Here is a 22,575-nt window from a genome sequence, read left to right as displayed (position 1 = left end):
TCTTGTCTGGGGACTCTGACAGGCTGTAGCCAATGGCAGCACGAAGTCTGAATTAAACATGTTTGCCCTGGACTCACCCTCGACTCTTCCTTAGCAAGTTTGTAAAAATAGGCCGTTGAAAGCTTGTTGGGCCTGAGACCAGCTGGTGGAAGTTTGCTGCCAACCGCCCCTCCCTGCCCCACAGCCCTCTACGGCTCTGCTCCGCGCCCTCACTGCCTGCTCTTCCGGAAGATCAGCAGCACCGGGCTCTGAGCGCGCTCACAGCTGCCCCCGCGGCAGCCCACGTGGCCAAGACGGTGGGAGGGGGGGGGGCCTGACAACTTGGGCCTCTTGGAGGCCTGCTTGTCGCTGAAATGGACCTGGACTCATGAGCGTCAACAATATTGTTCTTGTTTATCTTTTTTCTTTTTACAGTGGCTAGCACAACGTTTATTTCTCATAAAAGCCAAATGGCCATTCTCGACAGGGTGGCCTCCTGTGGCCCTTCCATGTGCAGCCCTCCACGTCTGGCCAGGAGAGGGAAGGGTGAAGGGCCACCGTGGGCAGTTGTTCATGGGGCAGATTGAGTTTGGTACACACCCTTCGCCTTTATGGTGCAGAATGCTGGGAAATAGCCCTGTCCTGGGAAAGGGAATCTTTCCCATCTGCCCCAGGCACACACTCCTCACCAGGCCCTTACCCAGCTCCCCGAGCTGCTGCTGGTGGCTTCTGCTGGGTGCAGGGCCGATCGTGTTCACCTGGCCCCTCCCTGTATCCCCCCACCCCCACCCTCGCCACCCCCAAGAGAGCATGCGCTTCGGGCAGATTTGAGTTCTCCCTTGGCCGAATTTACTTCCTTCACTCCAGGTACTTGGTAGAAATGTGCCCCCTCATTTGCTGAGCCTGAAACTCTGGGGTCCCAACAGGCTGTTTGCTGTAACAAGCACTGCAGGAAATTCTCATCCGGGCTGATTTGACCACCACAGGCTGCCGGGCCCGTGTTCTGACCTTTGGCTGACTTACGTGTGTGAGCTAGGCGACTTCACCTGGCTGGGCCTCGGGTTCCGCACGGCCCGTCCGCGGGATCCGGCCCTTCCCCAGACCCCGTCCATCAAAGCGCTTCATAAGTCACACATGATGACCGAGGGGGCGGGGCCAAACTTCCTGATGGGAAACCCACCGGGGAAGAGTAGTGGCCATAGCTGGACGTGAGGGCAGCGTCCCTGGCTTGGGCACTTGGGGACAGTTCCTGTTTGTGTACAAAAGGTATGAAAACAATGGGCAGAAAACTCCCCTCCCTCGGCCAAGGGTAGCAGGCAGCCAGCAGGGTGCTGGGATGACCCGCTCCTGGCCAGCAGGGCCCCAGTGCTGATGCCTGCCCCATAGACAGCCATCCCAGAGGCGCCGTACCACGGAGGCACAGCTGGTCAGACATGTGGCCCAGCTCAGGGGTGGCGCAAAGCAGCAGGCAAACGTACAATTAAATAGCAGATTTAATCATCTCACAACAGACAGCAGTGTAGCAGTATAAAGTCTCTTTTTAAAAGTCTCTCCCCGCCAACGCTCCGGTTCCTCTTCAGCAGAGGCCCTGGTGGAGGGCAGGTGGAAGGAAGTCTTTCCAAGTGGAGGGTGCCTTGGACGTGGCCCGGAGCCCTCCTGAGGGCTGAGCGCGCACACCCACACAGACACACGCATGCAGGGACCCGAGAGAAGACGAGGTGCCGGGACCACAGTGGGGCAATCACACACATGCACTCACATGCCACATATTCCAGTCAGCCCGTGGTTGCCCCCGCTGGGGACCAGGAGTGGTGGCCGAGCCCTACAGCAGCAGTGAGGGGCCGAGAAAGAGGAGGACGGCAGTGTGTCCAGCCAGCTGCTCTGACTCCACAGGCCACCTCCGCTCCTCTGCATCCCTGAAACGCCAGCCGCCCATCCACCCCTGGCCAACAGAAAAGGGAGTGGGGCTCTAGGGTCCAGAAACGGGATCTGTACCACCTTGTCCGTGGGGAGCGGAGGGGATGCCCGCGTCCTCGGGGCCAGAGGACAGCAAAGCATAGGCCCTCTGCGCACCTGGCGCTGGTAGTCCTTGGTGCTGCATCCCCGGTGCAGGTATTAGGGGCAGCTCTTGGCAGAACTTCCCAGTGTCCCAGTCAGGCTGCCCACTTTGGGGGTGCTCTTGCTCTTGCAAGAGGTGGAGGAGGCCAGGAGCCTGCTGGGGCGGGAAGGCGCTTGCAGAGCAGGAGGTCCTGAGGTGAGCCGCTTTGGGAGGCCTCTAGGTCAGGTTTGCAGAGGAAACTTCATTCACAGCTTGCTCACTGGGTCCTGGAGAAGGTCTGACTCAAGTATCAGAGGTTCTGGTTGGGTGTGAGGGTGGTGAGACCACCGGTGCTGGGAGAGCAGCCACCCGCAGACCCAAGAGGGCTCACAGACCAGCCTGGCTGTGCTCTGGCCCTGGCACTGCCCACCCACGCCGAGGAGTCGGAAGAGCTGGCTACAAGATCTCCTCCCGGGGGTTTCTGGCCTTCAGCGGGGCCTGCCCGTTGGGCACAGAGCCATTCTGACCATGCAGCAGTTTGCCCTTCTCTCGGTCTGGCCACGTGAAGATGGCGTCATCGCTGTCCAGCTCTGACTCGGAGTGCATCAGGCTGCTGCTCAACACAGGGCCTTTCTGCTTGAGGCCTGCAAGGGAGGCGGGAAGCTGGAGCCAGCCCTGCACCGCTCCCACCCCCCCACTCCCCCCACCCCCAACCCCACGCTAAAGAGAAAGTCCAGGCCTGCTGTGGGAGGGCAGAGGGGAAGGCAGCGGCTGCAGTCCCTCCCCCAGGCTGGGTGAGCAGTATTCCAGGGAGAGCCCCAGGGTGGAGCCTGGAGAAGAGCAGGCTAAGCAGCCCACCTATGGAGTCAGTTCCCCTCTGTGAGGATGGCACCCCCACAGGGTCACTGCTCCGCTCTGCTATGCTTCATAGATGGTTCTCCCCCAGCACCTGCCCCAGTGCCTGGCCCAGAGCTCATGCTTTGTCATGTGTGGAAGGAAGGCAGCAGTTCTGTAAGTGCTGGTGGTGGACAGATTTTAAAAGGGAGGCAACAGGGGTTGGGGTGAGCTCTGTTAGGCTATGGACACCGTGCCTAATGTCAGCACCCACTTGGGTGGCCAGTGCAAACCCCAGACCTGCCCTTTGCTCTGCGTCCTCATCTCCAAGACAGGGTGACAGGACAGGGAGGCAGGGTGCACCAAGAAAGGAACTCAGACTCCGGAGGAAGAGCGTGACCTTGCCGGCTCAGAGAAGCTGTGACGTGAGAGGCAGCGTCTGACATGGAAGGTGATTCCATTTCGCCCCAAGTGGACGCCTGCTCTGTGGACTCCCTGCTTGTGGCTGGCACTGACCCACTGATGGCGGTGTGGGGGTGGAAACTGGTGGGGGCCTGTAGAGACAGCCAGTTGGGGATTAAGTGGTGTCTATGGGAATCCTAATGCCTGTGTCTGCGCTTGAAAGCCCATTTGGGAGTGAGCTGTCTTTGTCATGTTATTGAGGCAGGATTAGGACCATGTATCTGAGTCCATCTCGTGTGAGATATAGAGAGATTGCACAAGTGAACAGGGAGGGGACAGACAGAGGTCAGGACACAAAGAATGGAGAGGCAGTTGCTGAAAAGACCAGGGCCTTCCTCCCTTGAAATCTGGGCTCCGGCTGTCTTCTGGGAAGCCACTCCTGGGGCAGAACTCGTCCACCTATGGTGTTCAGACACAGCAGCACAAACACTGTCCTAACCACCTCTGCAAGGAGCCCTAATTTTCTGCATCTGCTGCCAACATGCTCATGGGCTTCCTTTCCAGAGAGCCCTGGACTTCATTGTCCACGCACACCCAAACACACACACAGAGAAAGGACATTTCTGTGTGTCCAGCCTCTGACCTGCTGGCTTTCCCTTCTGCGGTCATTCGTCCTTCTACTCGTAACTTGCTCGTTTAGTCACCGGTGATCTCTCCAGTGCCCCATGCAGGGATCCACTCCTCCCCTTGGGCCTCTGCAGCAATCAGTGTGATGGCTCACCCTCAGGCGTGCCCTCCTCCCCTGACAGTCCTCCTCGGGCACTTTTGTCCTCCTTCATTTTCCCCATCAATTGAATCCGGCTTCTCTTACCCAGTGAGGTAATTAGTTTATTGTGTCAACCTGGCTCATAAACACATGTGGGGTTAATTGAAGGGCGGAGAGATAAATGGCTCAGTGAGTCTCGCCTTTCTAGTTCTCAGGTCTCTTGCTTTGTGATGGTCAGACCAGGGTGCAGCTGCCTTAGCCAGTTCCCTGCTTCCCCTGGCAAGGCTGACTTCCTGCAAGACATCCCTGAGGAGAAGCCACATGGACCTACCCCGATGCAGCCCTGGGTGCTGGAGCAGCTGTGTGGAGACCCCTGCCAGTGCTGAGATGCTTACACATTCACTGACTCAGCTTTCCTCTTGCAGTCGGCATCATTGCATGCGTTTTTTGAGATGGAGGACTTTGTGGATTGGTGTTGGACATATGGGTTAATGGGTTAATGTTGGACTTGTGAGCTTGGGCAGCACTGGGTTGGGATGTTTTCTTGATGGGCACTTAACCTTTATATAAAACTCTCTCTTATACATGAGCTGCTGTGGATTTGTTTCTTTAAAGTACCCAGACTAATACACCCAGTCAAGCCTGTCCTCCCAGCCCTGCTGACACCTTACTGTTGGTGCCATCATCACTTCCTCCTCAGATGGCTCCAGCAATCTCTTCCCTTCCATCTATGATATGGGGACACCAGACTACTCTAACTTCCTCCAAAGTGTCACCATCGGAATAAACACTTAACCTCTTGGGCTCAATGGTTGAAACTTTCCAGAGTTGGGTCCTACTCAGCTCTCCAGTCTCAAGCCCACTCATAACTGCCCTAAGTCCTGGTTATCAACATTGTGACCACACACAACCCACAGCGATGCTCAAACAACTTCTCTGAAAATCACCCTGCCCGTCTCCCTTTCTCATGCTTTTTGCCAACATATCACTACTCTCAATAAGTCTCCTCCCAGAGTGCATTTTAAATCTACCTGCCTCACTTTATTTCATCATCTCTTCGCCAATAAGAAACTTCTATTTAATCTCTCCCTCACTCGTGCCCTTCTAATTCAAATAGTAGCCATGGTCCAGGTCCCTGGCCCTGGCCACCTAGGATGGCTTGGACAGCTGAAGTTGAGGCAGCTGAAAGGGAGACACAGGCTGAGAAGAGCCAGAGCCTTGGCCCCTCTGCAAAGCCGAAGACCCTTAGAGAGGGATGCGGTGCAACTTGAAGCCTGCCCCCCCAGCCTTAGTCAGACCGGGGTCTGCACAAGTGAGCAAGCCGGGGTAGGGGACCGACAGCTGGCTCTGGGCACTACCTGAGCGGGACGTGGGCTTCAGCTCCAGGCTTTCCTGGTCAGTGGCATCCAGGACCTTGTACCTGCTTTTCCTCTTGGGTTTTCCTTTTTGCCTGAAAAACATAAGCCCCCACCTGCTCAGGAAGGAGGCGCTGTGTGAGGTTCAGAAACCGACCCCAGGGTCCTGTCAGGGGGAGGGGGCATTAATGGGAAGGGTACCCTTCTCTTCTTGCTCAGGCAAAGTACAAAGTGTGATTATTTCCCAATGGTTCCTCGCTAATTCTGGACAAAGGCCAGGGACGCAGCCTGCATCAGCACGGCCCCCTAATCCAGGGTCGGGGGCCAGAGAGTCGTTCGCAGTGCTGCTAAAATGTGGGAGGCCCTTGGCCATCCTTCCGTGGCTGGCGTGCCCAAGACTGCAGGCTGGACCTCAGCTCTGCCACTTACTCTCCAAGTGTCCTTCAATTGGGATGTGCTTTCCTGAGCCGACCTTCTTCTCTGTATGCTGAGGAAGGGTCATTACGCTGTTATGCTAATTAAAGAAGATATGGTTGCCAGTCGATTCCAATGCATGGGCCCGTGTGTGCAGAGAAGAACCACCCGAGGGTCTGAGGGTCTGTGACTTTTCGGAGGCAGACTCCGCACATGTCTGGAGGGTTCAAACAGCTCACCTTCCAGCCAGTAGCTGAGTGCTTAACTGTGTGCACCACTCAGTAACTCCTTAAAATAGATATGGCCTATACAATCTTATTATGGTGCTTGGCATGCAGTAACACAGAAGTCATACTTTATTATACGAAAAAGGTGTAATAAATATACACATTAAATATCATAAAACTAGCTAGGACGCCACGAGTGAAAAACTCCGGAGCACCTAACCTCAGCCTCTAATTAAATGGAAACATGCATTAGTTGAGATCACAGCAGAAAGGCAGGCAGAACCAGGGCCTTGCTCTGTGCTCCGTGTTGAGGTGCTGGTGCCGAGGTGTGGAGCACCAAAGGCCCCACACGTCAGAGACAGGGTCCAGGCCCTCACACCCTCACACCCTCATCTCTACCCGGGCCACCAACGGGGTGTGCTTCTGCCTTCAAGTGAGTTCGGGGGTGAGGAAGGCCTTTCTGCACACGTGAGGGGTGGACCGAACTAGGGCAATAAGGTGACTGGGGGAAGGGAGGGAAGCCAGGCCCCAGCTGCCGTCCTTCTCTGCCCGGTGAACACGTGACTGGGAAGCCAGATGCACTTTAAAAAGAGAACCCATCTTACCTTTTACAACAACAGATGACAGTCCAAGACAGGATTCCCATGGCAACAACAATGACAAAGGAAGCGATGATAACATACAACACGCTCCATTCTGCCAAGAAAAACAAAGCGGTGAGGGCTATGAAGGCAGAGGCGGGAAAGCAGGTTTGGGCTGCCCACACCTTGGGCAGGAGGTGGCTCCATCTGTGGCCCAGAGTTCTCAGGGCTCCCAGAGAAGGCAGGACCTTGGGCTGAGGCCAGCTGGCATTCAAGTCCTGAGAACTGTCTCTGCTTTCCAGTCCCTGCTCTGGGCCCCTGAGCTCTGGGGCAGCTGGTGGGAGGTGGGGGGGTGGGGGGTGGAGCTGTAAGAGTTGGCACAGAGGGCTGTGGAGGGAACAGGCACTCCAGAAGAACAGGGGGCCTGTAGTCCTGGTTTTAGGCTACAGTTTGCAACAAGTCTGAATGAAGCTTGGGCTTTCTTACACGCTCTTTCAGTGTGCCTCTAACCTTGAGCAAGTGTGGAGGAAGGGAGTCAAAGTCTCTGCAAACAGAAGACACACAAAGTTCTTTTCCTTGGCTGCTCATCTGCCTCGCAATCACCAACACCCACCCACTCAGCTCAGAAGCACATTCTGTGCCAACCCGGCTGGCACAGGGCCAAGGAGAAAACTCACCACAGTTGCTGTCTCCGTCCCTTAGCTGCACCTTGATGAAATTCTCCATCCAAAAAGGGTCGCAGACACAGCGCTTGGTGAATGAGTCACAGTGACCATGGTCCGAGCAAGTCAGCTGACATGCTGAAGGCAGCAGGAGAGGGAAGACGTCAAAGCCAGTGGGGACAGTGGCCTCGAGGGTCCACTGAGGTGGGAAAGCTCTGGGGTCTGACCTGGCTACCAGGGCTTGGTCAGACCTGAGCAATGAGGAAGGCCAGTAAAGAGCCCCTCCAGCCTGCCTTCAGTGGCGGCACCACTCACCAACAGTGTTGATTTCCAGGGCTCGGAAGATCAGAAAGTCTGCCTTTTGCTTCCGCAGCTCACTTTTGAGCAGTGCTGCCACCTCGTGGCCCTTGAAGAGCTGGTGGGGAGGCTCGTTTTGAACAAAAAAGACCATCTTGGTGCTGCAGAGACACAGGACAGCAGGGTGAGTGGGGCTCCAGTGAGCAGCACCGCCACAGTTGCTACAGTTTCCCAAGGACCTCCTACCTCCTGTTGCACCAGCCGCTGCGCTAAGTCCCTCTCAGCATTGTCTCACAACAAGCCTGGGAAAGGGGAGACGAGCATCATTCCCAGTTCCCACTGGGGCTCAGAGCAGTTACGAAACTTGCCCAAGGTCACACAGTTCCTTTATGGCAGAGCCAGGTCCCAACCCTGGCCCATCTGCTCCAGAGCATCGGCCATTTAAAATGCTGCAGGTTGCCTGACACAATGAGAGGGAACCCAGAGGGCTAGAAAACGGGGCGTTTGGTATGGCTAGATCCCTGTGGTCAGCCTTGTGACTGCTGAGACTGGGATGGTGCTGGGCTTGTATCGGGGTTACTCATTCCCGAGGTATACCATATGCTCTATACAGCATGATCAAGAGGTCAGTCTATAGCCCTAGTAACCGTTCCTAGGACAAAAAGAAAGACCCCCCACAATGGTGTGGTCGGTGTGAATGACATTACTCCTGCCCAGAATCTGACTGCTTACTGTCGATTTCTGCTAGACAAATTGGGTTTGGACACACTACTGGGCAGCCCAAAATCTGTTCCCCATGCCTTAGCCCTGTTCTTGGGAGACTGCTTCCTGAGCCCACATTTGTCTCATAAACAAACCTCTCTGGTCAGTGGGTCATGCTAGGTTAGAGGTATGTCAGCTCTTGTTCCCTTGTGCCGTGGGGTCGGGGTGGGGGGTCGGACCTGTGGGCTCCGCTCTAAGTAGCCTGCTTACTTGTTCCAAAGTACCCTTTTCTGTGTGTGACACGACACAAAGTTTGGGAGCACGGTCACAGCCTCTGGAAAAGCTTGCTGCAGAGTGAGGCTGACAATGGGGCGGTCCAGACTCCAGAATCACACAGCAAACGTGTGCCATAAAGACCCACTGTCCGTTTTCCATTACCACCACACCCGCCCTGGCCCCTAGGTACAGCTTCAACTTGTGTTTAGAGTCCCATAAGCCTCCAACCTTCGTCTCCCCAGGAGTGACCTCCTTTGCTCTTCTCTGTCCTCCCGAGTGACCAAATCTATCCTTGAAAATGCTAGCTAGAAAATCCACCCCAGATCTTCCAGTCTCCAAAGAAGCTCGTCATGATGACCACACACACACACACACACACACACACGGAACATTAGAGTCAGGGACTATGCAAACATCGTCTTACTCAGTCCTCAATAGCACCTCTACACAATCTCGAAACTGCGCTGCCCTCCACTTGACTCTGACTCACAGTGACCCTATGAGGGACAGGGGAGAACTGCCCGGGGCGTTTCTAAGACTACAGCTCTGCAGTCTCGTCTGTCTCCCTCGGGATGGCTGCTGGTCCCAAACTGCTGACCCTAGAGTGCGCAGCTACCACTTAACTCCTCCGCCACCAGGACCCATCACTTTATACAGGTGAGGAAATCTGTTCAGGGCCCAATCCCCACTCCCCCGTCTCGACCCCCGCCCCGGCTCTTTCCCACTGCTCTGTGCTAGCTCCTTCCTCCTCCTGCGCTCTTCTACTAGGTCAATTCTGCCACTGCTCAAGCCAGACGGCCGAGTCATCACCAGTGCCTCCTCCTCCTCCTCCTCCATGTGCGGCCATGCCGGCACCAATGCTTTCACCAGCACCCGGCTGACATCTCTCTGCTGCCTCTACCTCGCCCATTCCACTCGTGAAGTCAATCCAAGCAGCCATGTTCCCTGTACCTCCCTCTGGGCAGCTGAGCACAGCGGCGTGAGCCCAGGGAACCCTGACTGGGAAGCGCAAGCCCTGCTCCAGTGGGCTGAATCAGCAGCTCCTCATGTCAGGTCTTTAACCTTGACTGAGACCTCACTTTTGCTCAAAGCCACTATCACAAACTTGACCCTAATTTTGCTCATAGACCGATCCCAACCTTTCCAGTTCCCTCTGGCTACCACCTCATTCCCATCTCCTCACAGTAGTTTCACCGACAAAACCCAGGGCGTTAGAAACCACTCTCACAGCTCCCCTGGACTGCCTCTAACTTCACCCATGGTAGTACCACATTCTGTTTTCAGACAGAGCGGTGGCCCTGCTCCTGCCCGGGAGACTCCCCCTCCCCCACCTGTGTAAACTCTGCCCTTCTCAGTCTGTAAATAAGCTCCAGCACTTCCTGTCCTGAAAAGCTATGCAGTGAGTTTTGGCTTTATAACCCATATGACCTTCAGCACAGACTTTCTTGAACAGCTGTTATTCTTACCATCTCCAGAGCTGCACACTGTGCCTTTTATCCTCCACTCCCAACATCTCAGGAAAATGCTCTTGCTGAGGTTCTGATGCCCGACTACTAGTCAGAAGCCCAGAGGCCTGTCTGGTTCTCACACCTGGCACATCTGAAGCCTAGAACCAGCTCTCTACTGTCCGAGAACCCCTTGGCCTCCAGCAGACAACTCTGCCTGGTTGGCCTCTTTCCTTCCCGGTGGCTGTTTCCCAGCTTCCTTTGCGGACTCTTCTTTCCCTCCTCCTCCTGAAATACTGGTGCCCCCAGAGTTCTCGCTCCCCCCTCAGACACTCTCCCAGGCTGACTCACTGTGCTCCGAGCTGGACCCCTGCCTGGGTGTGCGCCGGGGACTACCGACCTTGGGCTTTTGCCTCCATCCTCACTCCCAGCCTGCACTGACTGCTCTCTGGTGGGACATCTTCAAATCCAACAGTCAAACTCACCCATCTTTCCTTCTAACCAGCTCCTTCAGTATCCCTAATCTCAGCCAATGGCATACATCGTCTTTCTGGTCACCCAAATCAAAAGCCCCATATTTGATGCCTCATTTACCCACACTCCCAAAGTCTCATTTGTTTATTTAATCTCCAAAACTTCTTCTCACTTCATCCTCCCTGCCACTCCCAGGGTCACTATCCTAACTTAGGTCTTTGTCACTCTGTTACTAGACCAGTCCCTCCTGCTTGATCTCTACCATAGTCTCTCTCTACCATAGTCTAACCTCCACACTACCAATCTTTTTTTTTTTTTTTTTAATTCATCTAACTAGGAATCTCCTTGTTTTAAAAACAAAATGAACCACAACTTCACACTTCTAAAACAAATCAACTTGGGTCTTTCAGACAAAACTATGAAAAACTAACCTCTTGACTTGTCTATGACTGTTCACATCTCGACAGACTTACTGCCTACCACATCTTCACTTCTAATGGAGGAGGAACCCCTCATACAACCAGAGTCAGGTGGCTCCCCGGTTTCAAATGCTCCCTTCATCCTCCTTGCCTGCCAAGACAACTTTTACTTCTTCTGGGGACTCTCTGGGCTACCCGGCACCCTCGCCCCCCTGGAAGAAGTCACTGCTCGATTCAGTGAGTGGACACCAGGAGTGGTTCCTGGTCAGGAAGCCTCCTTCTAAGCTACTTCTCTGCTCAGTCAAGAAACCCAGGGGCCCCTGGTCTTTCCTTTTCTCCCCCCAGTCATGGCCCAGCTACCTCTGCTCCGTGTATGGCTGAATCTTTTGCACAATGATGTCGGAATCCAGCACCCCCAGGAGGACCCCAATCTGGCGGATGAACATCCCCTTCAGCCTCTCAGTTAGCTGGCTGACGTTGACATCCAAGATGATCTCCACCAGGTTGTCTTTCCTGGGATCTGGAAGGCATGTGCATCAGTCATGGTTTTAGAAGCAGTAGAAGAAACACAGACCTGCCTATGTGCGTCTGCTATGGCACAGGAGAGGGGAGCCCACACAGAAACGCACGACTTCCTGCCCATGGAAAGGCACAAAAGGGAATCCCAATAATTCCATCTGGGGTTGGCTTGAAAGCTTCTAAAACATTCTTGGTCTCTGCACCCACCAGAGAATTACTGGAGACAAATGAAGCAAGAGGGGCTACTAAAGGGAAGTGGGGGAGAGATGAATGTGTCGGGGCTTTGTTTAAAAGCCCCTGCCTAGGTGGCTTTGCTGAGCTCTCCAGGCCAAGTGGTGGGTAGCAAGCAACCTCTCCCAGCCCACATCTAGTTTCCGAGGCCCTGATGAACTTGGTCTACCTTTGCTTTTCAAAGCCATTCTAGGAGGGGACATGCCCAGCTCAACCCGCTTATTGGGAATGGGAATGGACCTGTCCCCACAGCACACACAAAGACAATCCCGGCAGTCAGGAAATAAGGATCTGTTAATAGTACTGCTGCTGCCGCATACCAGCTCTTCACAACTCTAGAGCTGTAAAACGAATGTTTTACTATTGAATTCAGCCCAGAGACTATTCTACACTTTGAAGTGGAAAGTGATCATTCAGAATACCTTATTCCCATACTGTTCTGATGTGTAATTTGCATAATTTACCAACTATCTACGATCTGATTTTAAACACAGCAGACACTAATGGTGTCTTGGATGTTGTCAATTCTAGAGGCAGGACAAGGATTGAAATACTTCCCAAGGCTCCTTCCCATCTGACACATTCATAATACGGCTTGACCCGCATAATAAAGAGCGGGTTAAAGTTAATAACATGGTCTCATCAGATGCTTAGCAGTTTCCCTCCTCTGCCCCTCCCCTCACAGTTCCTCTCCACCACCAAATTAGCCTCAAAGCAAAACAAAATTCTATTTAAGAAGAAAATTTTATTTCTGCAAATCTTAAAAATGTAAAGGACACCAGCTACTCTACCTTCCCTGGGTTGTCAGATAAAGCCTCAGGCTTAACTTATAAAAATAAATTGTTTTCTGCATCTGGGTGCTGATGAGACATCATGACTCAAGTTCCTCCTGTGCTCAAATTCCCAAACCCTGAGCCCTCTCTCCTCAGTCACACATGGAGGAGAAAGTGCTGGGTTCTGACACGACTGCCGTGTGACACTGAGCAAGCACTGCCCTCTCTTCATTTCTATCGTTCGGTCTGAGATGCCCTGAGAGAGGCCCTCCACGTATGAATAGATGAGGTGTGTTGGAATCGGCAGTCTCTACAGGGTCACTAAAAGGAGCCTGGTGGTGCAGTGGGTTACATGTTGGGCTGCTAACCACAAGGTCAGCAGTTCAAAGGCACCGGTTGTTCCTTAGGAGAAAGTCGAGGCTTTCTGCTCCTGTCAAGAGTTACAGTCTCAGAAACCCACAGGGGCAGTCCTACTCTGTCCTACAGGGTCACTCACCATGAATAAGAATCAACTCGATGGCAGTGGATTTGATTTTGGGGTTTGACAGGGTCACTATGAGTCAGAATCAACTCAACAGTAACGCATTTTGGGCTGGGTTATGGATTTTTCAATGTGGGATTTCTAGATTTTTTTTTCTTTAAAGCTGGACATGCCCTCAGAAAGGGGATCTCAGGAGAGAGGTCTCAGGTGGCTGATCTGTCTCTAAGTGAACTCACCAGGTTTCACCTCCACAGTGGCCCGGTCTGTGTCGCTCTCCCCCTTTACATCCGTCACTTTCAGGTGAAATGTGTAGGTTCCCTCCACCAGGTTGGAAAGGAAGAGGATGGGGTGATGGTCAGAGTGGTTTAACACCTCCTGTGGGGGGAACAACAAGGCAACATTGCAGAAGAAAACACCAGCCGAGCAAGTCCAGGAACTAAGCCCGTGTGCTAGACAGTGTCCACTCTGGGCAATTCCTGCTGTGAGGGCACTGCAACCCCCAGCCACTGGGCTCAGGGGACAAAAGTATATCCTATGTCTTGCCAACAAGTCATTTCTCCTCCCTGGCTGCTCCCAGAGTCTAAGCCCAGTTCAACACAAAAGACTGCTGGGCTAAAAACCCTTTCTGGAATATCAGCACCCCACTTCTCCCCCCTGAGACGTACCCCGGCTGCTGGGCTCCCATCATCTCGAGTCCAGCGGTAGCTGATGACTCCTTTGTCATCTGAGGACCTGGTGCCATCCAGCTCTGCTGTGCTCGTGGGCAAGGTAACCATGACGCTCCCTGTAATCTTGGCTACCGGTGGTTTGTTCATTTCTAGCCGAGAGAAACCCATGAAAGAACATCATTTTCTGAGAAAGGGAGTTTCTTTATGATGTGCCCATCCAACCCGCCAACCAACCGGTTGACCCAGTCCCCAGTGCCGTAGCTCCTCCTGTAGGCACCACGGCACTGGGCCAGGGCAGCCTCTCAAAAAGGAAGCCGCTCCTCTGTTGTCGGGGGACACAGTCATGGGAAACAATGGCCCACTATTGTGGAGTGTGGTTCGGTCAGCGACTATTTTTTTAAATGTCCCTTTTGAAGCATGATTTTAAAATCTTATTTTCTGACCATCTTTTTATTCCTTCCTTAATATATTTTTTTATTTTTAAAATGTTTTTTCCTTCCTTAATATTTTAAAAAAGACAAAGAGGGCCCTACTTGAAGCTTGCCTGCCTATTCAGACATTAGTGTTCAGCTCCCACTGATCCCTGCGTCCTGGGCTTGCAGGCTCACAGCACTGCACAGGAAGCTGCAGTGCAGCACAGTCATTCTAGGGTCTGGCAGCAGGTGTCGCTGTGGCTAACAGGAAAATCTCAGAAACCGCAGGTCCGGGCAGCACTCAGGCAGAAATTAATATGCAAAGGAAAACCACCTTAACTCTTTATCTATTCAAGAAGGGAGAGGATGAGTTTTAAAAAAAAAAGAATTCACCTTGGAGTCATTTAGTTCAAGGCTGTTGTAGAAAAGCAATTAGCAGCTGCCCTGATCCTTCGAGCTTCCAGCCTGCCCCTGGTTGTCTCCCCTCCTTCTCTGCAGCCAAACCAGGCTGTGCACCAGCCCAAGGTGAGGAAGTACCTTCTCTGACAATGACGTTCACGGAGCTCTGGCTTTGCAGGTTCCTCTCATCTTTGACAGTCAAGGTGAACACATAGGCTCCCCCCTGCAGCCCGGTCACCGTGGCAACACTGCTGTTAGCATTCTCCAGCCGCACCCCCTCGGGTCCCCTGGACAAAGAGAAACCAGAGGGTGGAGCTGTACCTGTCTGCTGCTTTCTGGTCCTGAACCAGCAGGCAGCGAGGATTTCCACCTCAGCGAAAATGTGAACCCTTGTTCCCCAGACCTTGGAAGCACATGTTTAAAAATATTCCATTTGAACAAAGTATCATTTGGCCCCAAAATACAGGCTACCCGCTGATCAGAAAATTTCAGTCACCAGTTGTCAAACACATCTAGCTTTATCCTTTATAGAAGCTTCTAGGACATTCCAACTCTTTTCTTCCAGTTTGTCAAAGAAAGAAAGTGTTCTGTACAGAAAGAATGTGCTCTGATCCAAAGAATGATTTAAAAGGGATATTTCTGAAAAGCATTTCTGGCTCAGTAGTTAGTTCAGCTCTTGCCAGCAAAGAAGCCAAAATGCATTTCTTCATCACATGCCAACATCCTTCCTGATGAGAAGGCAAGAGAGGGAACTGGGCCAAGGTTGCGCAAGACCTCTCAGGGCAACGCCGTCTTCTGCTCAGCAGTTCTCTGGGGCCACAGAGGACCTGCAGGTGCAGGGAGGGAGCGCTGTGCCCACTCCAAGTCACAGGGGCTGCACAGAACGTGGAACCCTTCTGCCCGGGTTGAGAACGCCCTGCAGCTTTCCCGAAAAACATAGGAAACAGACACATCTGTACGTGACCAGGATTTTGCCTTGTTTTAAAATTTGTAACCCCTGACCTCAGTGCCCCTTAGGAAATCTTGCTCCATGGAGCTAGGCTAAGCATTATCTCAGCCTTAATATCGATCAATCTCAACTGAAAGGTTTATCAGCCACATCTTCCACAAAGAGAATTAAAGCAGGCTGGACTGAGGGGAACTAGCTTCTCAAAACGTAGAAACAAGACCTAGAGGAAATCATTTGTAGAATCCAATTTCAGCAATCAAAAATCAAGTGGTTTCTGAAGCTCATTCGCTTGCTCACTCATTGCCATCAAATCAATTCTGACTCACAGCACCCTTGCAGGACAGAGAACTGCCTCTTTGGTTTTGCAGGATTTCAAATCTTTATAGGAGTAAAAAGCCTCATTTTGTCCTCAGGAGCAGCTGGTGAGTTAGAAAGGCTGCCGTGTGGCTAGCAGCTCAGGCAGCGCCAGGGCTCGGACAAAGTACCTAAATCAAATAAACATACCCATCACGAAGCCCAGTCTGTCCTATGACTGCCACCTTTGGAATCTAGAATGTTTTTAAGTCTTCCTAAGAATTGTTCTGCTTCTTGTGGATGGAGCTTGCATATAGTCTGACTTCCATTTGTTATGGTATAAGGGAGCTGGAAGAAACTGTGAGAACTAGGAATGGTTTGGCCAGGCAACTCCAGTTTAATTAGGATGGTCCTGGGTACTGCCTGCCTTTGGCCTCTGGCTAACATAATTGGTAACTGGTATCTTCAAGAAATGGTAACAGTGATAAGAGTTGTATAAGCCTCTAATAAAATGATTTAAAAACAAAAAACAACAAAAAAAGAAATGGTAACAGATTAATACTTTCATTTTGTAGATGAATTTTCAATTCCCTTTAATAGCTGTTCTGCCCCATCCCCCCTGCCAGCCTGACCCAGTTAATTTTGAGCAACAGTATTTTTCTGCTCCATTACCCCTTCCATCCTGCCTCTCCAGTGTAATTAAACTATGCATTTCATCTGATGGATTGTACCTGAAAAAGCACAGGACCACACACGATACCCGGGGACTAGCTGATGCTACGCAGTCTCTTTTTCTTTCCCTTTCCTTACCACAAGTACCTGTAATAGAATTTTCTGAGGAGTGAAGTTTGGACCTATAAACATGTCTTTCTCAGTCCCCTCCCGGATAAGCTAAGAAGACCAGGCTACCTCTTAAAAGCCAAAGACAACCTCGCACGTCAAAGGTCTGAGTCCTTTACATAAGGGTTCTGTGTCAGTACTCACTGTGTTTTTTCCCAGAGATAGGAGATAATTTTCTGATCATCGGAGCTTTTGCTGCCATCCAGGGTTGTACTGTCCACGGGGAGGGTCAGCTCCTTATCAGGGCCTGCATCTGCCTGAGGCGGCTTGTTATTTTCTAGAAGACAGACACTTGGTCATCAAAAGCTGCCAGTTCAGCTGGGAAAGGAGAGGAACCAACTGGGACATATGCTCTGGGAGGCATGGGGTTCTGCCTCCCAGCCCACAGACTGTCAGCTACTGTGAGAGATGCGGAGACAGTCAAGGAGCTCACAGTGACGACGACGATAAGACAGGAACATATAAAACCACCCTGGCAAAGTTATAATGCCATGCTAACTTTGAAATATCATGTGACAGGAGCTCAACGGAAAGGGCTTGAGTGATAAGGATGGCTGATTCCCTTCAGGAAATGTGCTATTAAAGGTTATAGTAAGACTTGGGATGGTCCAGACTCTAGCTCCTAGATTCCCTCGAAAGCCCAATAACTAGCCAAGGGCAAGGGTGTAAGCGGAGGCTATAAGAGTCAAGTATGTACTCTTATCTCTAGCTATGAAGAGAACATAAGGGGAATGGACAACAGAAGCTTCCAGGGGCTTCCACAATTGATGCCTCTTGCTTCTACTTTTACTCAGAACTCAACTCCTCCTCTCTCCCTAGCTTAGAGGGACCAGCTAATGAAAGAGCCTGTACCACAAGGTTGGGACTTACCAGGCTGCACAATAACAGTCACTTGAGTTGTGGCCTGTTGTCCTATTGTGTCAGTCACCGTGAGCTGGTAGGTGTAGTCTCCTTCTTGCATTGCCGAGAGCTGCAGAGTTGGTGTTCTAACTCCCTATGTGTATAAATACAGGACAAAAGGAAAGCAGACCACCAGAATCAGAACATCACATGGGAACTCCTACTCTGGTAGAAATGAATTAACCAGTTTTCTAACCCGATATTGGTATTAGGGCTATTACTTCTCGGTTCAGCATAATTTGTGAATGCTGAATCAGACATCTAGGGACATCTTGCTAAAAGTCTCCCCCTTCAAGGGAACAGCCTTCCCTGACACAGCAGCAATTTCAAATAAAGCCAGAGCTCTCACAAGGGAAAACATGCGGAGAGAACAAAGATCAGTCTCTGAGACCCAAGCCAGAAAAAGCATCGTGAACACATAGTGAAATCACACAGCTTAAACGCAATGTTGAACGAGTTCCTCTTGTGACTAAGGTCATAGTGTGACCCAAAGACAGTCTGATCAGTCAAATTCCGCAGCAGGTCATTCATTCAATCCCCTCAATGTCCCTACCACCACTTATGCAACATCCTCCTGTCTTTCCTGTTTCCATGCCTCCTTTTTCCCACCCTCTGAACTTTGTCCTTGGGTAAATGTTGCCCTTTTGATGGTAAATGGTGAGTTATTCTAACAAGGCGGTGAGTTCAGCTCCAGACCTGAAGAGTGACTAAGGGTCACGTCCTACCAGTCTCTATCCGACCAGGAAGCCTGTGCTCTTTTGTGGTTTTGAGCTTGCTTCCACCCATTTTTCTCATTCTCTATCCAGACTTTTTCAATGTGATTCTTTTCCAAGCAGCTGGGGTGGTAGCCAGGACTCATCCAGTGTTTCTGGTCTCAGAACTGCGGAGACTGATGTCTGCGTGGCACGTTAGTTTAGACAAACTGTTGCCATATGTCTTTCAACTTTCGTTTTCATCACTCTTCCTTCCTCGACAGGGAGAGGCCAATAGGTGCACCTTAGACGGCCGTTCGGGAGCTATGGAGACCACAGGGGCGACTCACCAAACTAGGACAGGCAGCATTGTCTCTGTGGACTATTTTGTGCCGATGGACCTTGGTTGGCCCCTGAGATTATAGTCATAAGCCCTCAAGTTTTAGAATCTTTCAATTAAAGGCCCTTAAATGTTCTAGATTTGTGGACCGATTTGCTTTTCATCCAAATTGCTTTCTAATCCAAGCCTAGTGTTGGTAATTAAAATGGACCAGAAATAAGCCTTGATTGGGTAATCTAGCCAAGCAGCAATAGTTCCCCAGCAAGAGAAAATAATAACTGCCCCTTCCTACCTGCATCTCCACCACTTTTCCTTTGCTGCTTGGGCTGAGGGACCACTCATAGCTGCTGATGCCATGATCATCAGTGCTCTGGTTCCCAAAGAGAGTGATGGAGTTTTGGGGTAGGGTGATGACTTGGTTGGGGCCTGCGTTGGCCACAGGAGGGTAATCCACAGCCTTATTCACTGTCAGGCTCGCAGTAGTAGAGTTGGCAGCCCCATCTGAGTCGACTACAGTCAAGCTATCAAGGCAGAGAGAGGAGTGTAATCAGGGATGCACTATAAACAGAGAGGAATAATGGTTACAGGACTGAGCATCAGGGCTAAGAGATACCAAAGTGGCAGGTATCAGTTCTTACCCATTCCTCTTGAGAAGGCAGAGTATAATAATAAACTTTTATAGAAATAAAAAGTAACATGGACTGAGCTTTACCATGTGCACTCCTCCAAGTGCTCTATAGCTCAGAGAATCCTTACTACAGCTCTATCAAGTGTTTTCATTAACAAATGAAGAGATGGAGGCAAAAAGAGGTAAAATAAATTGTTCAAGATCACACAGTTTGAAAGCAGCAGGGTCAAGATCTCAAACCAGGTCATTTGTCTCCAGAACCACTTTGCTGCCTGTGGGTATCAGACCTATAGAGGGCGCTGTCTGATATGGCACTCATGATAACCATGATAACCATAAGCAGTTCACAATAACTCTACGAGATAGGTATCACAGATTATACTTCAGAGGAAGGGTAATTCAAAGAAACCTGCCCAGAGCTATACAGTGAGCCAAGATGCAAGCTCATTTCACAGATTCCAAAGCCCGGAAACCAAAGTTTTAAGAAAAGAATGAGCCCTGGTTCCTATTCCTGTGGGGTTCAGAGAAGCTACTAGAAAGAGAGTTAAACCCTGTTATGCAGCAGGCGCTTTCTCCGATCCTGCTAGTGCAGCTACGTGCATATCACAAGAATGGATGCCCTGGGCAGCAGGCCTCTGGAATGGATGAGGAGAGCTGGCCCAAATAAAGCAGGAGCTTGAGGAGAAAATGAGTTCTTCTACTGCACAGCCCCACAGCTTGTGTTAGCATAGGATCTTCAAAAGAGGAAAGCGGAAAAGCCCAGGTCCAAGAGCTGCCTTTCCCCTAAATGGCCCTTCTGGCTGAACAAGAGCCTAAAGCTTCTCAAGCCGCCCCCACATGTGAGCATGAGCCAGCAAGGAGCTTTGCGTTCTTTCACTTTGCTGACAGAGAGAGGGAACACCTAGGAAAGACGCAGAGGTTGTTCAAATCTCATGATCAGTCACAAATTAAGCCAGGTATCTGTATATGTTTACTTTAACAATCCCCTTTTATTTATGAACTGAAAGGGAGTTTGGGTATTATTGTCTTTATGGGAAAAACAAACACTGAAAACATCAGGCACACACATATATACAAATCGTCAAAGGATCTGAAAAATTAAAACCCAGAGAAATGTTGTCTCTACTTGTCTCCTAGAACGGAGCAAAAGGAAGTTCTGGACAAACAGCAAAATGGTAGCTGCCCATTGCTCTTTCACCTCAACCAGTCTCCAGCTTGCTTGTGAATCCAGGAGCAGCTGACCTGACCACAGGGCTGGGGAAAGAGGTGACTGCCAGGCAAAGTGGAGGAGAGGGAAAGGTGAGTGAAGTACAAACACTCAGTCAATCCCATCCTGCGATTTCATATTATAAAAAATAAAAAAAATTGTAGGCCTACTCAAACAGAATCACCTCCAATACCCAACGCACCCAAAACTCTGGAAGCTAACACTGTGGTCAAAAGCTCAGACACTGGAGCTGGTGTGGCCTTGGGCAGGTTACTTAACCTTCCTGAGCCTAAATTTCATGATATGAGAATAATACCAGTGACAAGGATTACATGAGATATTGCATGCAAAGAGTTCAGAACAGCATTCAATAAATGCTTTAAGAAATATGCATAATTATTATTTCTAAAAGGGTCATCCTGGCACAGGTTAAACTTCATCAATGGGGAAAATCCCTATATTGGCAATAAACCAACTCAAATCTCCACCTTAAGCCTATAAATTGGCTCCAATCTTGGTGGCAGGCAGCAAACCTTTCATTCCCCTGAAGTCTTCAGACTTCTTAGGTCAGAATGTGGATATTTAATTATACAGGAGTTGTGGTACTAGAGCACTTACTACTGTGTCCCTATTAGTGTTGAAAACTTGACTGGCCTAAGATCCAGTAAGGAAGACTGGGGCCTGTGAATAAACTGCCACATCAGGTTAGGGGCCACATAGTAGCACTAAGTGCACTAGGGAAAGAGGAAAGATATATTCACTTCTCTGTAGTCTAGAGGAAGCTCTCAGAACCTTGTGGAAAAATTGAGTTGGTTCTTAAGGATGAAAAGAACTTCAACATTCATGGCAGTATAATCAAAATATGTATGGATCAAATCAAGAAATGGAGTAAAATGAGCCCTGACTTGGGAGTTAAAAAATATACGCTTGAGAACTTACGAAGTGCACTCTAAGCATCATTTTTCTCAGCTGTAAAATGAAGACAGCATCATTCTCATGTCATTTGCTTGATACTCCTATACAAATTCTTTGTTACAATGAATTATGTAACAAAAGGAGGATCACTCTAGAGTTAGCCTCAGCCTTAAATTCTTACTAATCACATTCTATAATGTCTTTCTCCAAAGGACTTTCTTTGAATAAAATTCTCCAAAAAGTCAAAGAGAACATAAAAAAGATCCTAAATATCATAATCAGATATTACTCAAAAATGAGAAGAGTTTGAGGTGTCAATTGTTGAGAAAGCATTTCCCAAATGGAAGGAAAACGATGAGAGTAGGTTCCTGCTAGATATTTCCTGAGAAGAGAAAAAGGGTGGTGGACCTTTTAACTTAATTAACAGGGATTCTAGAAAATTTGGGGCCACAACCTCCTCAGTTGTGCCCTCTGCTTCCCTCCACCTGAGGACTATGGGCCCCTGCAAAGTGAGCGAGCTACAGGCCTTCGTGAAAATGTGTGAACAGGACCCACGCGTTCTGCACACCACGGGAGTGGGTGGAGAGAGCATGGGTGGTAAAATACTACCTGCTACTCAGAAAGCCAAATCAGAAGACAATACCAAGGAAGAAAAAAACAGATGATAAGAAGGAAAACATAAAGACAGATGAACCATTAGGTGAGAAAACTGACAATGAAGGTGTAACTGAACCAGATACAGAAGCCCCTCAAGAAATGGGAGCTGAAACTGTAGAGGTAACCCAAGAGATGACGGACCAGGCAAAGGATAAGAATGTGGCTGCCACTGATGCTCTAAGTTAGTGGTTCTCAACCGATTCATTGCAGTAGCAAAATTTCAGTTATGAAGTAGCAACGAAAATAATTTTATGGTTGGGGGGGGTCACCACAACATGAGAAAATGTATTAAAGGTTCGAGGCATTAGGAAGGTTGAGAACCCCTGTCCTAAATGATGGTGAGCTACAGAACTACTGATCTATTCACTCATGCCATCAAACTGAATCCTCACCTTGCCCTTCTTTATGCCAGGAGAGCCAGTGTCTATGTCGAATTACGGAAGCTAAATGCTGCCACCTGAGACTGCGACAGAGTCACTGAAACTAATCCCGATTCGGCTCAGCCTTACAAGTGGTGAGGGAAAGTACACAGACTTTTGGGCCACTGGGAAGAAGCTGCACGTCATTGACCTTGCCCTTGCTTGTAAACTGAACTATGATGAAGATGCTACTGCAATGATGAAATAAGTTCAGCCAAGGGCCCAGAAAACTGCAGAACTGGAGAAAGAGTGAAAACATGAAGAGTGAGAGATCAAAGAATGAAAAGAAAGAGCTAAGGCCAGGGAAGAACATGCACAAGCCCAGAGGGAGGACTGAGCTAGAGGCAGGCAGGAGCTCAACATGGCTCCTTTCCAGGTG

The 22,575-nt window shown here is 50.3% G+C and overlaps 1 protein-coding gene and 1 pseudogene across 3 annotated transcripts in view; one reads left to right on the top strand and one right to left on the bottom strand.

Annotated features, from left to right (window-relative positions):
* Positions 1 to 1,454: 1,454 nt before the first annotated feature.
* Positions 1,455 to 22,575, bottom strand: part of KIAA0319L (KIAA0319 like) — a 133,113-nt gene continuing 111,992 nt past the window's right edge. For 2 of the 3 annotated variants that reach the window (XM_045298891.1, XM_045298890.1), the window contains exons 10-21: positions 18,663 to 18,891; positions 17,309 to 17,432; positions 16,583 to 16,715; positions 14,494 to 14,642; positions 13,541 to 13,692; positions 13,112 to 13,250; positions 11,232 to 11,391; positions 7,574 to 7,716; positions 7,274 to 7,396; positions 6,621 to 6,711; positions 5,378 to 5,469; positions 1,455 to 2,661 (exon numbers count right to left, since the gene is read on the bottom strand). In XM_045298891.1, the coding sequence (XP_045154826.1) occupies positions 2,474 to 2,661; positions 5,378 to 5,469; positions 6,621 to 6,711; positions 7,274 to 7,396; positions 7,574 to 7,716; positions 11,232 to 11,391; positions 13,112 to 13,250; positions 13,541 to 13,692; positions 14,494 to 14,642; positions 16,583 to 16,715; positions 17,309 to 17,432; positions 18,663 to 18,891 (1,723 nt within the window). In that variant the 3' untranslated portion in view covers positions 1,455 to 2,473. Of the gene's footprint in view, positions 2,662 to 5,377; positions 5,470 to 6,620; positions 6,712 to 7,273; positions 7,397 to 7,573; positions 7,717 to 7,801; positions 7,858 to 11,231; positions 11,392 to 13,111; positions 13,251 to 13,540; positions 13,693 to 14,493; positions 14,643 to 16,582; positions 16,716 to 17,308; positions 17,433 to 18,662; positions 18,892 to 22,575 lie in introns of those variants that run through there. The other variant, XM_045298892.1, reaches the window with a different exon arrangement.
* Positions 21,615 to 22,575, top strand: part of LOC101653556 — a 1,305-nt pseudogene continuing 344 nt past the window's right edge.

Source organism: Echinops telfairi, unplaced genomic scaffold (genome assembly GCF_000313985.2).
Source record: "Echinops telfairi isolate 266 unplaced genomic scaffold, ASM31398v2 ScPeMD7_7457;HRSCAF=8495, whole genome shotgun sequence".
In the NCBI taxonomy this organism is placed as follows: domain Eukaryota; kingdom Metazoa; phylum Chordata; class Mammalia; order Afrosoricida; family Tenrecidae; genus Echinops; species Echinops telfairi.
Note: the sequence above shows the minus strand (reverse complement) of the source record. Positions and strands in the feature narration are given on the sequence as shown.